Below are 16202 nucleotides of genomic sequence, written 5' to 3' on the forward strand. Positions count from 1 at the left end.
GTATTACTTTTATATACTTTCGATACAAAATGAAATTTAATATATCTTTATTCTTATCTTAGAAACAACTCCACACTGCCGACTATGGATCTGATCTAGCATCGGTTAAAGAAGAACTTGAGCGCCATCAACAAGATCACAAGACAATCGATCAATTCCATTCAAAGATTCTTCAAGCTGAACGCCAACAAACCAAGTTCACTGGTGATGAACTCAATCTATATCAACAACGTTTGAATCAGTTACAGAAGCTTTATGCTGATTTGTTGAGTACATCAACTAAACGTCTTTCTGATTTGGATTCATTGCAACACTTTTTGGCTCAAGCTTCAGCCGAACTCCAATGGTTGAATGAAAAAGAACAGGTTGAGATTACTCGCGATTGGGCTGATAAGAATCTGGATTTGCCATCAGTTCATCGGTATTATGAGGTGAGTTTAACTGAAGCACAATTGTTTTTTTCAGCAAGCAAAGAAAAATAAAATCGGATAACAGCATGATCATGTCTAAAATCATTTGCTTATAAGCATTGCTTCTGTGAGTGTAGGTTAGAGTGGATCGATTGTGTAGGTATTTTTTTCTCCATCTTTGTTAAAGTAAAAAAATAGTGATTTGATCTCACGGGTCATACAACAATGCGACTGATATCCATCGAAGAGACTGCATTCATTGCTTCTTTTGTCTTCTCTATCTATCTAAACTGGTTATCTCTTTTAACTAATACGAAGATCTTTTAGTAAAAGCAGGCGCAAAGTTGGAGTTCTATCTCTCTTTCTGTGGAATTTTATTTCGGTGGAGGAAGATGAGTATAATGGGCTGATCACTGTTGATTCAGTATTAATATTAAATCTAAAAAAAAAAAAGATCTAGTTTTGGTCCCTCCCACAGTCAAGGGTGTTCCATAGGCTTTGGTCAGTTCCAAGTCCAAGTTCCTATTTTTAAGTCTAGTCAAAAAACTAAGCTGGAAACCCAAACAGTAAAGAGTAAGAAAAGCTATCTTCTCATGCAAAGATGGTTGAAGATGGGGTCTTCAACTTCCACAGAAACAGACGAATCCAAAACTGAAGGACGTCTTGGTGCATGAATGTATTTTAATGTATGGCACTGATTGCGTCTACCTAATCATTTGTAGTGTATTTCAGGTGGATTTGGCGATTTAGGAAGTTTTCTCTTCTTTGAAAAAACGTGATATCAACATAGTCAAGCCGCTATCATGGCCGCTATCGAGGCAATCCACTTTTCTGTAAATATCCTGCTATTTATTCTATTATATGACCCCAATGATTTAGCGAAAAACGACATGGTTCAACGTGTAGGAAGATTCTTAAGATTCATGTGACATCACATTCTCAAATGTTAGTGATCCAATCATACAGCCTTCAGCTACTTACACAAAACTTTCTTTAGTTCCTGAGAAAGAGCTTCTCTGTATAATGCCCAAATTTCAAATCGACTTGACCCATTATTATTCTGAACACCTCATATCTCTGAGAAACTGTTTTTCTTGTTTCTTCTTGCTGTCCACTCTAATTAATTTTAAATAAAATATCGATCCACTCTAATGATAATCCCTAAACAAAATTAAATAAAAAAAATCCTTAAGAGGGTTCCTGGTCTTTCACCTGAAAACTGGGAACTCTTCAATTGAAAACAATTATTTACATTCAAGTCTTCTTTCAAGCGTACATTTGGAAATGGAGAAGAAGTAAGTACAATGCCCGCCATTAAGCTTTATGTTTGCACTTTTGCTTTTCTTTTTTTTTTTAACTCCAATAGAAAACAGTATCTCTATCTCTACCATGTCTGGAATTTGTTTTCTTTATTTTTAATTGAATTGAATTCATTTTTTTTTTCCAGAACCTAATGTCCGAACTAGAGAAACGTGAATTACACTTTGGAACGATCTTAGATCGTGGCGAAGCATTACTCAATCAACAGCACCCCGCATTGAAATGCATCGAAGCACATTTGAGTGTATTACAACAGCAATGGGCATGGTTGCTCCAATTGACTTTGTGTTTGGAAGTCCACCTCAAACATGCAACTGAATATCATCATTTCTTTGCTGAAATCAAAGACGCCGAACAATGGTTGGCGAAGCGTGATGAAGTACTCAACACCACATATTCACAATCTGACTTTGGTCTAGATCAAGGTGAGGCACTGCTGCGTGGAATGCAAGATCTGCGTGAGGAGTTGAATGCCTTTGGTGAAACAGTGCAAACACTACAAAATCGCGCACAAACTATTGTGCCGTTGAATAAACGCAAACAACCTGTGAATAGGCAATCTCAAGTGCAAGCAATATGCGCCTACAAACACCAAGGTCAGCAAGTGAATGTGGATAAGGGTGAGACATGTACTCTAATTGACAATTCAGGTCGTGTTAAATGGCGCGTAAGGAATAGTCGTAGTGTAGAAGGTTCTATTCCAAGTGCTTGTTTGCTATTGCCACCACCTGATCCAGAAGCCATTGAGGCTGCAGATCGTTTGAAGAGACTATTCGATCGTTCGGTTGCACTATGGCAAAAGAAACATCTCCGTCTACGTCAGAATATGATATTTGCCACAATTAAAGTAGTCAAGGGCTGGGACTTTGATCAATTTTTGGCAATGGGACCAGAACAAAGAACAGCCATTCGGCGGGCATTGAATGATGACGCAGATAAATTACTCAGCGAAGGTGATCCAAATGATCCACAATTGAGGCGATTAAGACGTGAAATGGATGAAGTTAATCGTCTTTTTGATGAATTTGAGAAGCGCGCTAGAGCTGAAGGTAAGTGGGAGTTTATAAAGGAGAGCAATTATTCAATTTAATGTTGTCAAGAGTTTTTCAATTGAGAAATAGTTTCTTTTGTGACTGGGTGTTTGAAAAAAATGTCACATTTAGTCAGATATCATTTGGAATCATTCGAAGAAGCAACTCAATTATGAAGAAACTATTTGTCAGTCGAAAAACTCGGGGTACTTTTTTTTGTACATATATTTTTATTCCTTTTGATCACAAATTAATTGTATTTTTTTTTTCTATTTTTCAGAGGAAAGCAAACAAGCCAGTCGCATCTTCACTGAAGAATGCATATCCATCAAAGGCAAACTTGAAGATATGGCCCGTGAGCTAGATCACATCCTTTCATCTCCATTGCCAAGAGATCTGGATTCATTGGAACATGCTGTCCAAACACACGAAGACTATCAACGTCGTCTGCGTGTTCTCGATCCAGAACTTAAGCATTTGCAAGAAACATTCCGAACAATTGCTCTCAAAACACCCGCACTCAAAAAGAGTCTGGATAATCTACTAGAATTGTGGAAAGAATTAAATACACAAAGTAATTTACATGGTGATCGATTGAAACTGCTCGAAGGCTCTCTAGCTGGTCTAGAAGACAACGAACATGTGATATCGGAATTAGAAAATGCACTTGCCAAACATCTGGACTTGCCATCATCAGCTGAAGGCTTGCATATTGTATTTAAGCAATTGACTAATATGCAAGATGTTATATCACAACAACAACCCGCCATGGATAAAATGAATGATGCTGCTGATCAATTAGGACGCATGGGTGTGCCGACAAGAGTGTTGGGTGATTTGAAACGATTGACATCAAATGTTGAACGATTAAATACCAGGTGGATAACAGTGTGTACGCAATTAGCTGAAAGGTGAGAAATTCGTTATGGTTGATTAAATTTTTATATTTATTATCGATCTTCTTCAATCTAATTAAACACCTTATTCATGCGTTTCTTTTTGATGGTTTTGTTTTTTCTTTCTATTTGTAAACTAGACTGCGATCATGCGAAACGGCAATTGGCCTTTTGAAGAATCTTCAGGCTGGCATTCAAGTTGAAGAAACATGGGTCGATGGCACCACTGAAAAGCTTTCAGCAATGCCAACGGCTGCTTCTGCACTTGAACTAGACGTAAGTATTTTTCTGTTCTTCTCCCCCACATCTTCAGGTTTTATGTCTCTCTGCCTCCAACACCCCCTTCGAGTGATATTATTTTTCTCCCGGGAATTCTTTTTCAAAATTTTTTGTTTCTTTTTGTATAGTCGACTCATATTGAAAAAAAATTTCACCAGATTTTGTTTTTATTTTTCAAATTGCTTTTAAGAATTAAATATTAATTTAAGTTTAAATTTTAAATAAAACACAAAATATAAAAGTTGTTCGGGTGCTGGTTGTATATTTTTTTTTATAATTTAGCTTATTGCTATTATAAATGTCTTAAAAATCGTACTCGTAAAAAATGTTAAATAAAAATTAATTTTGTCAATTTGCTGGGAAAAAAAGAAAAAAAAATATTGGTGAAATGGCTGTAGCTGTATTTTTGTCGCTACTAGTTAAAAAAAAAATAAGAAAAAACAATTTGTATATTAAAAATTTGTATAGTTTATAAAAATTAATTTAACGCACATTTCCCCTCCTAATTTCACCATTTTTAAGTTAAAAAATTAGAGTAAACAAAAAAATGTCCAATTCCATTGTCGTAGTAATTGTTTTATAGTAGTAATTCGTTGTAAATTTATTTATATTTTTTGTCCAAAATCCTTGTTTATTATATATAAATTAAAACCCCCATTTGTATTACATTAATTAGTATACTAATCAAAAATATTTTATCTAATCCTTTTTTGTATTTTCACCAACCAAAACAAACAAAAACACTACACACCCAACAAACAAACAAAAACATCACCAATAAACAAATAAAAAAATACAAAAATGTAAATCAAAATCAATTCAACAACAAAAAAAAACAAACAAATTTTTCAAAAAAAATTAAAATATAAATAAAAATGAAATAGAACCTTCTTGGTGCTGCAATCGAACGAAAACCAAAAATCGAAAATGTTAATGTAACCGGAGGACGGTTTATTCGAGAAGCGAAGGTAATTTTTTGTTTCTAAATTTAAACATTTACACATTTTTTTCAATTTTTATTTTATACTTTCAATGAAAAACTCCTTTACTATACATCAATTTGGCAAAATTTTGTATGATTGAATGAATGTTATAATGACTGATGATGATGAATGTGTTAAATAATATATTTATTGCTTTTTTCAACAAGATTAAACAATAAAGTATAACAATGCTTAATCTTAACGATGATTAATTAATAAAAACAAAACAAACAAAAGCACTAAATATAATTTTAATAAATAAAAATTTAAAAAAATTAACCAACAAAATTTAATAAAAATTCATTTTGTCAAATCATTTTTTTAGTTTATTTTTTTAATTATGTTTAGAAATTAGAATAAAAAAATTAAATAATATCCTAATCACTAACTATTTAACCCTTAAACCAAAAAATAACCAACCATATTTCAACAAACAATCAACAATAAAAACAATCAACAAAAATCAACTATAAAAGATATACGATGGAAAATGCTTGCATTTTATCGACTGGCTTGTTGAAGCTAGACCATCGTTTTCGCCACCACGACGTGATTTACGACCTACAGATGCTGATCCAGGAGCAACTGTATATTATACACAATCATTGGACAATCTAAATAATAAATATGAAAGACTGCTTGAAGCTTTATCACAGAGACTTAAAACTGCAATTGAAGTTAATGGAGCCGATGGATTGGTAAGTTTTTTTTTGTTGTTGTTTTTTATTTATTTTTAATTTATTGAATTGTTTTGGATACGTTGGCGTTTTTGTCGTCTGAATTCATTATTAAGGAGTTAAGTGGGTCGAAATATATACGACGACGACTTGAAATTAAATTGAAAATAAAAATATTTTTCGTGTTGGGTGAAAAAAGTAATTCCATTCATTTATAAAGAATGCTTTTGAGTAAAATCGTGTTTTTTCAAACCTTTTACTGGTTTATTATTGAAAAATTCAAAAATATTTTTTATTAATGAAATATTCATTTGATTAGTTTTTTTTTTTTATTTAACTAACGAAGAAGGGGGCGACTAATATTTAGAGAATATTTGTTGAATAGTTATCATTTTTTATAACTAGGCTTGTGATAAATGAAAATTAAATCTATTGGTAGTCCCTTATAAAATTGAATGCTAAAAATATTATTAAATAGAGATTATATGGTCAGTTTTTTATTAAGTCAGTTGGTTTTAATGTATATAAGTTGGATTGACATTGACTTTTCTTCTCTGTTGTTTTCCTTACATTATTATCTAAGACTTCGACGTCATTCTGCTCATATGAAGGTAAAAGCTATGCATATTGCTGCAATTGTCAGATTGTTTCTTTAGAAAACTTGAAGTTATATCACGGATGTCTTGGAAATTGAAAATTAATTTGAAAAGCAATAACTGTTAACTTACGTCAAGAGTTGTTTATGTAAGCACATTCCTAAGGGCAAGTGGAATTCCAAGAATTGCATTCTTTGATTTACTGTGATTTTTATCACGTTGAAAGTTTAAGTGCAAGTTTCTGGATTTCTTTCAGTAAAGGGTGTCCCAAAGCAATTAATGTTTCTATTCAGTTGTGCTCAGGTGGAAACCTTATTAAAACCTTAATTCTACGTACAAGGAATATGGGTAGGTATCAACGTAAGGAAGAAACATTAACAACGTGATGGTTTTCGCATTTGGATTTATAAGATGCTTATGACATGTTATATAGTTTTTCGTTACTTATTTCATGACAACTTATTATACGCCCTGGCTATAAAAATAACCAAATTTGTTGGTGTTATTTTAATTTTAACCAGACTTTTTGGATGAGAACTTATAGTTTGATCAATTCCATATGTTTTTCAGAAAAAATAAATCTCGCAACTTTTTTTTCTTGGAATAAAGGCCAAAAAATTTGCTTTGAATTTAAGTTTTCATTGTTTTCAATTTCAATTTGAAAAAATTGGACAGTTTTGGAATTGGTTTACTTTTCAATAGCTTGGTAGAAGTTCCTTAGCGTACTATAATTTACTCTATAAAAGCTTCCAGTGTTTGGGGATGACTTTTATTTGGCTTTACCTTCACCTAAGCATGGAAGCATGGAAACCACACCATTACATTAATTTCTGAAGTTGGTAAAGCTTTAATGGTTAAAAATAATGGGTACATAGAAAAAAAGGATATAATATGTAGGACTGATCGTTTAATAACATTTTTTTGTAATCGCCACAAAAAATTGTTTTAGAATCCGGTCGAACAATTCACCTTCTTTGATGATTTTTTTTTAAATATTTTTTATGTAGGAAGGAATTAAAAGTAGAATACGAAGATTTTTTTATCTTTTAATTAAAAATCAACCTAATTAAATGAAATCTTTGCCGCCGGGTACAAAGGGGTTAAGTCATAATTGATAGTTTGCCTGAAAATGTGAAGTTGAGCTGATCGATGAACTTTTGAGCATGGATCCTCTTATTTTTATAGAAAAGAGTTGTTCTAAATTTATGTTTTTGATACCAAATAGAAGAGAAAAAAGAGGTTATTCTTATTTCATCGAAACCCGCAAAGTGCAATTTAGTGACTTAACCCCTTTGTACCCGGCGGCAAAGAATTGTTTCTTAAGGCCTGGTATTAAATTTTTTTTTAAATATTTAAAAATCGTAAGAGCCGTTAAAAAAATATTTTTTTTATAAATACAAATGTTCAAACATTTTTCAAGAAAACTATTTGTATGCCTTTTTAAACATTATCAATTAATATATTAATACGAGTACATACAAAAATGTATATTAATCTTTGTTCCTTTTTGAAAAAAAAAACATTGATTTTTTTTTTTTTTTTGCAAAAATCCAGAAAAATCTTTTTTAAGTATCTCCGATACCTCCTATATAACGTATTAAAGTTATTGCAATTTTTACCGAAAAACGGCTATAGCTATTTCGATTAAATTTGGTGTAAGAAACCTTTAAAATCAAAATGAAAAAATTATAAAAGGTTGAAATCGCGTTATTTTGAAACCGATTTTCTCACTTTATTTTACAATTGTTTTATATACAGGGTGTCCCAAAAGTAATGGATCAAACGAAATATGCAGATAGGCCAACTTTAGGGCTCTCAGAATTTAGTAACTTGTTCATCCCAAATCCTTACGGTTTTCAATTTAATGCAGTTTTTGTGAATTATCGAAAAATCTCGGCTTTGCAACAGTATTTTGCTTCCTCCGGTCATAATTGATTTTTGTTTTTTACAATTCTTTCACTAAAACATTGGTTAATAAGAATAAATAATTATTTAATCAAAATATTTTTTATTTCATACGCCATTTTGCTGCAAATTAATTAACAGTTCCATGTTTTATAAAAACTCAATTACTTAATTTTTTTTCAGAGCAACACACTGCAAAAAATTTGTATGGTGTGACACAGGTTAATTATTTTAAAAACTTGCCGTGTTATTGCACTTTTCAAAAATGTATAAAAGTTTCCAAACTTGAAGTTAGAACAAAAGATATTACAATTTTAATGCAACAAAACAGGCCTTTTCAGAGAAAAATAACAAAGAAAAATAAACACATTTCCTCGACTGTTGTTTGTTTATTTCTTTTTGAATAAAAGCCTCGATTTTTGTTTGTTATTTTGCTCGGAAAACCCCTGTTTTTTTGCATTAAAATTGTAATATCTTTCGTTCTAATTTGAACTTTGGAAATTTTTATACATTTTTGAAAAGTGCAATAACACGGCAAGTTTTTAAAATAATAAACCAGTATCACACCATACAATTTTTTTTCGGGATGTTCCTCTCAAATAAAAGTAAGAAATTGAGTTTTTATAAAACATGGAACTGTTACATAATTTGCAGCAAAATGGCGTATGAAATAAAAAATATTTTGATTAAATAATTATTTCTTATTATTAGGCAATGTTTTAGTGAAAGAATTGTAAAAAACAAAAATCAATTATGAGCGGAGGAAGCAAAATACTGTTGCAAAGTCGAGATTTTTCGATAATTCACAAAAACTGCATTAAATTGAAAACCGTAAGGATTTGGGATGAACAAGTTACCAAATTCTGAGAGCCCTAAAGTTGGCCTATCTGCATATTTCGTTTGATCCATTACTTTTGGGACACCCTGTATAATTCAGAAATGTATAAAAAAAAATGCTTGCAGTTGATGTACATATGTATGTGTTCAGCATGAACTTTTTTTCCACCTTGAAGTTAATTGTATTAAGTGGTCGATACGATAAGCCCAAGTTTGATTCACTTTTTCAAGTTTATTGTCTGGTACCTTATTAATAACACATGTAATGTTATTACAATTAACGCTTTCTTATCGGCGTAGACAAAATCGGTTAACAACGATTTTCGACAAGAAACGGGGTTTCCTCCTGCGTATCTAAGACTTAACGCCTTGGTAGATACCCAACGTATTTTTTTTTTTTTTTTGTGATGAAATAGCAATGGTAGCTGACTTTGAATAATAGCACTGATTACGTGTCATCCATCTAAAAAGTCACCCTTAATATGAGTTTCAACTTCAGAGTGCCCAAAATTTCTTTCACATCTGCTTTTTGTATTTTCAAGTATGTGTATTTTAAATAGTCACTTGTCACTTTATCAGAGAGCTTAAAAAATGGATGAAGATAAATCGCCAGCACTTCCTCTATTAACATCGACCTCAATATCTATTTGCAATGGCCCATGGCATCCACTCAACCATTAATTTAAATGGTTCAAAAATTTTATTGCTGTAAACTTTCAAAAAATACAAGTTTTGAAAAGTGATTTCGAAACTTTTTTCCTGTGAACTCATCTCATTCAAAAAATGTGCCACCACAAAACAAACGTGTCTTTCTTTTTTGTCTTTTTTTTCGATCATAAATGTCACATCCTCGTCATATACCTATTAAAAAAATGTGCTACACTTCAGTACGTATAGAATAGGATTAAAAAAAGCAAACAAAAATCGTCTTAGCTGGAATCAAAGACTTCTAAACTTGTTTTCATGTCAGATTAGTCCACACGAACTCATATAATTGCCTTTATTCGTTTAGACTTTTTTAATGCCCACCCAAATTTATGTACGTTATTTTGTTTTTGTATCTCTATCTATAGTCATTGAAGCGACTATACAAGAAATCCGACAAAAAAGACAAAAACGTGTGAGAAAATAAAACATAACTCAATTATAGTCATTTCATTTGTAGACCTTTCATATATAGAATTCTTGTTCTTGTCTTGTTTTTTTTTTTATTTTATTTGGAGAATGAAATATATTTCATACCTACTGTTTTTTTTTCGTATTGTATTGTCTTCATTTGAGATACATTTTTTTAAAAAACTTCAAAGCAAAGAACCAGTTTACCCACTCCTTTGCATTAATTTGTGGTTTTTTTGTATCGTGAGCGTGACCCCGGTAATGAATTTTTAACTATGCTCTCTCACTTCACGATAATCGCTTGAGATCTAACTAATGACGTAATACCTATTCCTACTATAACTACTGTTGTTGAAAAATAAAAAGTCTATCTAGATTTTATGTTTTTAAAATATTTCAATAGTGTTGACTCCTAAAAATAGTTAATATAGGCATTAGGCATAAACTTATATATTGAATAGAAACGAACTTAATGGTTGAATTAACTTGATTATGAATGATATCATTTGGCGAGTAGAATATGAAAGTGGTGACTTCGTTTTTATTCAAATATCATCAACAAAAAAAAATAAAAATAAAGCTCATTCAATGTCAAATTGTTTCTTTTTTTTATTATTTTTTTTTTTGAATAATTTTATCGCGTGACATGAATTTAGTCTTTTGTCATGCACTTTATTCAATTGAAACTTTTATTTTAGTTTTTTTTTTGAAATTATTCTTTTCGTGACAGTTTTGATTAATTTTAGATAAATTTCAATAAATCAAAATTGAAATCATCAATAGAAATTTGTATTTCAGAAAAAAAAAACAAAATTAACCTTTTGCTTTAAGAATTTTTTAAATTTTAATTTAAGATTGCCGAAAATAAAAAAAAATTAATTTAAAGTAGGTACATTTGAATTTGAACCTCTGACTTTTCTTAAAATAGGTCACTTCTAATTCAAAGGATATTTGTGCAATATGTACGAATAATCAATAAAAATGGCTCAATAAAAAAGAGAATAATACATATATAAAAATCGATAAAGTTGTCAGCAAGAATGTTAAAAATTAAGGATATTTCGGTTTGATATATCCGAGATTTTTTCTTTGATTTAACATGACTTTATAGAATTCCGTCTTTGTGAGGGTGGATTCCGAAATTTTGGAAATAAATTTGGAAAACTAGCCAAACTTGCGAAACTTTGTAGGATGAAAACATATCGCAACCACACTTTAAAATGTCGATATTTTTGTTTAAAAACACATTGTAGATAATTATATTCTTTTAGCACTTTTAGCTTATTGTATCTAAAAGTTTTTCATATCGCAGTTCAACTTCCTTAAATTTAGTAGGTACAATTTTTATTTCGAAAAACCAAGCATAATTTTAGAAGAATACTAAATTATTCCGTTTAAGACTAAGTTCTGAAAGCATGCAACACAAAAAAAAAACAGTTGTAAAACCTTTAAATCTTTTTAGCAGTTAGTCCTGAACAAAATTATTTCAACAATTTGGTTGTGTTCAGCACTAAACTTTAAAGCGAACTTTAAATCTTGGTGTTTTCGGGTTCTTTTTTTTTGGCACATTTTTTGAGTAACATAGAAACAAATTTCAAAAACTGTTACTCAAGGAAAAAAAACTCTGGTTTTTTGGAATGCAACAACGTTGCCACATCCTATTCAGTAATTTTTTTTTGTTCATATTTTCATTTGTGACAAAAAGTGACGCAACGGTGAGAAAAACTCATTTTTTAATAATTGATTTCAAGTATTTCGTAGATTCGGTTCAGAATTTCTGGTATTAAAGTTGAAAAAAAACCGTCTTAGTATTGTGAAGACAAACAAAATGGACAGTAGATAAGAAAAGATCTTTTAATTGTTTAGTGACTGATTCCCCTTTCTTACATTCGCGATTTAGTTTATGTTTGCAAATCAGCATGCATATCGAATTAGGTCACTGCGGTGTATGCGTAACATTTTTTGTAAACAGAAAACCCATTTGGGAATCTTGAATCAGTTTTATCTACAATACTGTTGAACTGAATTTGTGACTTACATATTTTTGGCCTTTGGATGAAGTTCGTGTTCTCCAGAAGTCCGACGATATATCCGTCTTGTTTTCACAAATTGGGAATTTCCGACTTATGATTTCACATTTTTATTCGCTTACGAACACAATAGGTTAAAACACCGTACCGGCATAGCTAAATTTGGGTTGTTTGTCAATAGATGGAAACAGTAGTGGTCTTGTAATATCCAAACCGTTATCTTAGACATTAGCTTAATATACGTTTTGCTCCCATTCAAAGAAAAAGGCAGGTGATGTGCATCGAAAGATTTAAATAGTTTATGAAGATACTTTTAGTGAAACAACACTTTTTAATTGGATCCTTACCTTTCAAGAAGATGATTTGACGACCATTACTGATAAGCAAGGCCAAACATATCGGAAGTCGATGAATAGAAGGCATATTTCAGATGAAAAGAAGAGTCTTTTTCAGTATTTTAAGATTTGGGAATGATTTAAAGCATTACAACTTCTAAACCTGTTAAATCCTACCTGTTAGAGCTCAAATGGGAAGTCCTATTGCACCAACCATCACATTTACACACAATTTGGTTAATACCACCGTCATACCACATGGTCTTGCTGATCAATAAATCCGATCAAATGAAGACATTAAAGTATAGCTTGAAAAAAAAGCCTCAAAAATTCGCACTTTTAAAAACCCGTATTCAAGATCTACCACAATCACCATTTATAAATTTTATGGAAGTGGTTCACTATGGCGTATGAGTATTTTTTTTTTATTTGGGCAAGTTCGTAGTATGTGCAGTAATCTGCAAAGGTATACAAATCGAGAAATTCCGATTGATTACTTCACATTTTATACGTTTTAGAACACACGGCTTCCCTTAGTGGAAAAAATTCAGCTAGCGAAGAGCAATACTATGAAAAATCCAACTATACCCATTTTTTCATGCTTAATTCTACATTTTTTGTCTTTAATCATTAAAAATTTTTTATTTATTTCGGTCACAGAAATTAAGTTAAAAAAAAACACTAATAAAACATGTTAACATGTTTTTCACATGTCAATTAAAATATTAACATTTTTTACATTTTCAAGATAACATTTTCTCTGATAATCGATAATTCAATTTAAAAAGCAATACAAAAAAAAATTAAAACCAAGTCTAGTGGTTTTCTTTTTTATCGTGCTATGACATCAGTTCATCAAGTTCTCAAGTACTTACAACCTACGTACAATTGTGTATATAAGTATAATATTGTCTTGGCCTTGTTGTTAATTTTTTGTATTTTTTTTGTTGACATTCAGTTTCATATCGCTTTTGGAGGCTTTTAAAGTATTTCATACTCTTAAAAAAAGAAACACTTTAACATCTCAGAGAGATAAATATACAAAAGAATTATTGCCATGTTGTCTCTCTTTTTATTAGGTATAACATATTGTTGGCTAAATGTATATTTACAATCTAACCGGCAAATTTGAAGGAAGAAAAAAAAGCTCAACAAAATTACAAATACAATACACAAAAAAAAAATAAATGTATCTCAATCGGTCTCGGCGGCAATATGTAGATAGTAGCTATATATTTATGCATGCAACGAAGCAAATAAGCTTTTGTACCAAAAAACGAAAACCTCTCCTTTAACCCCCAAGACTGTTAACAATGGCGCTATACACTTAATTCCCATAACGTTAAACAAAACACATCACACTGCTTCTGCTTAGTTTGTCTAAGAAACAAGAAGACTGGGTGGGAGGGCTGCTGCTGGCCTGGCCTGGTGAAATTGAAATGATGAGTGAGTAACCATGACTAAAAGCACAATATATTCCCCCATTACCGCACCATCACAAAAAATAATATAGAGCTAGAGCTGTTTGCGACTTGAAAGTTTATTCAAGTTTCGGCATTCGTTTAGTTTTGAATTGGTCGTCGCTGTGGGATGAGCTTTTTTCCAGCAGCACTCCCTTAACGTTGGTTCATTTTTTTCGTTATTTCTTAAAGTAAATTTTTATAAGTATTCTTTTAAAAAATATTTAAAAAAATGGAAACAATGTCTAATCGACGTGAATTATTTTTTATGAATATGCAAAAAATGTTAATGAATTTTTTTCCGACCTTGAATTGTATTAATAAAATACAATAATTCGGTTGAAGGGCGAGCGTTAAAAAAAAAAAATATTAATTTTCATATCAAAACCACATTGTGTGTGCCGAAGTAAAATTACTTATGATGTCATAACCTATACACTCGAAAATTGAATTTTTTTTATTAATTTTTTATTTTTTGTACCTATTGATTTTGTTATCAATCTGATGCGGCGGCAACCGACGACGACGGTGGCGATTGATGTGGGAAATAATCGAGTGCGTGTTAAAATGTAAAAAAAACAACACAATAAAGTTAAAGTTTATTTAATTTAATTGGAAAAAAATTAAATTAACAACAAATTAATGTTCGAAGGTGTTGGAAAACTTGTCTACTCGACTGTAGCCTTGAATTAGAATTTTCGACTATGCCGCTTGACGGTTAAAAAATTTCGGCATCTTCATTAAATTGAAACAAACACATCAATTTAAATTTTTATTTGGAAACTCCCTTATGGCAATCAGCTGTCCTGACATTCGTCCTTTCCAATCGATATGGGAAAGAGCTTTTATTTTTTTTGTGTGTGCATTTTTATGCATGAGAATCCTTGAAAGCTTTTTCTGTCGAGGAGCACTTAAACATCTGGTTTCATTTAATTCAAGAAGATAAGCATCTAAAAGTGCTTCCTTTCCTTTTTAAATATTTAAATATATGCAAATATAATGTCTATGTAGTAAATGAGATTTTGTATAGTTATATTGTGAGTGACCCAGTGGTGTTCCAATTCCTGCCCTACGCGATGTCTATTTTTAGAAAGCCTATTTTACTTAAATTTTTTTTGTTGTATAGTGGCTTGCGAAATTTATGCAAAGAGCATTTCCGAATTGAATTTTTTGTCTTAAAATTTAAAAAATCTTTTTTTCCTTTCTCTTTTATTTGTCTTGTTATTCTTCGTGATGTTCATCGTTCTTCTCGTGTGTTAATTTTGTTAATGTAGTGTTTCTGTTTTTTTTTTTTTTTTTTTTATAAACAAGTTCTAAATAGACATAAAAAAAATGCAATTTTATTACATCATCGCTTAATTATGACGGCATTTGTTTATTATTTATTAGTCTGATAATTTTAAAGGGTGTTTCAATTCATAGAAAACATGACATTATTTTGTTTAGATTAAAAAACAAAAATGTTGGAGTTTTTGTCGTCATGGTGCAAGCTGTTTAAATTCAGTTTTCGTTAATCAATATGACGAACTTTGACAAGTGGGACAAGTTTGTTCAATTAGATTTTTTTGAACTCAGACAAAAACATTAAATATTCAGTGATGTGTTACAATGGACTTTACTAATCAAAAGCTAGTACCGATTTATCAGTTAACAAAATGAATATAAAAAAGTTCTGGGCTTTAAGAAAATGTTAGTAGTAAACTATTTAACCCTTTTACTAACTTGTCGCCAGGCTTTCCTTAAATCTATTACAAAATCTACTACAAACGAGAACAAATTGAATGAACTGTCAATTTTGTATGATATTTTATTGGAGCATAGCTGTTTTCGACAGTTCAACTGGTCCCTCAATTTTTTGGTGGAAGTCTGATTGAACATTTGCCTCGAAGGATTTTTCAATTCTCACTTTTTCAAGTCCCACTTTTTTATCACAGGCTGGCTTCTAAGGTTACTGTCGACTATACCTAGGACGGTCAAGTTTTTATTATATGGATCACTTCGGGTGTTCAGTTACCGGCTCTTCTCGTTTTAAATGAATATTGTTTTTATTATACAAATTCTATATTCTACTGAAATATTTCATCCAAGTAGAAGATTAAGAAGTGGGTCCATTATAAGGATAAAATTGGCGGATTTTCCAAAATATGTATATCCTTAAACCTTATCACTAAATTTGATAATAAGTTAGGACCAATTATTGTCTGAACGCAAGTGGAACAAATCATAAAACTTTGGTTAAAAACTACCGAAATGCTTTCATTTCCTGTTCTAACATTTGCTCAGTAAAGAAAACTGTATGACATCTTGTCACTTTCCATGTCAAAATG

The 16202-nt window shown here is 30.9% G+C and overlaps 1 protein-coding gene across 50 annotated transcripts in view; it reads left to right on the top strand.

Annotated features, from left to right (window-relative positions):
- LOC129918675 (dystonin) overlaps positions 1-16202 on the top strand; it is a 195978-nt gene that overhangs the window by 125919 nt on the left and 53857 nt on the right. For 23 of the 50 annotated variants that reach the window (XM_055999327.1, XM_055999329.1, XM_055999330.1 and 20 more), the window contains 7 exons: positions 63-431; positions 1682-1705; positions 1858-2779; positions 3042-3672; positions 3798-3933; positions 4821-4904; positions 5396-5617. In XM_055999327.1, coding sequence (XP_055855302.1) covers positions 63-431; positions 1682-1705; positions 1858-2779; positions 3042-3672; positions 3798-3933; positions 4821-4904; positions 5396-5617 — 2388 coding nt within the window. The remainder of the gene's footprint in view (positions 1-62; positions 432-1681; positions 1706-1857; positions 2780-3041; positions 3673-3797; positions 3934-4820; positions 4905-5395; positions 5618-16202) is intronic. The other 27 variants (XM_055999337.1, XM_055999346.1, XM_055999339.1 and 24 more) reach the window with 5 other exon arrangements.

Source organism: Episyrphus balteatus, chromosome 4 (genome assembly GCF_945859705.1).
Source record: "Episyrphus balteatus chromosome 4, idEpiBalt1.1, whole genome shotgun sequence".
Taxonomy (NCBI): domain Eukaryota; kingdom Metazoa; phylum Arthropoda; class Insecta; order Diptera; family Syrphidae; genus Episyrphus; species Episyrphus balteatus.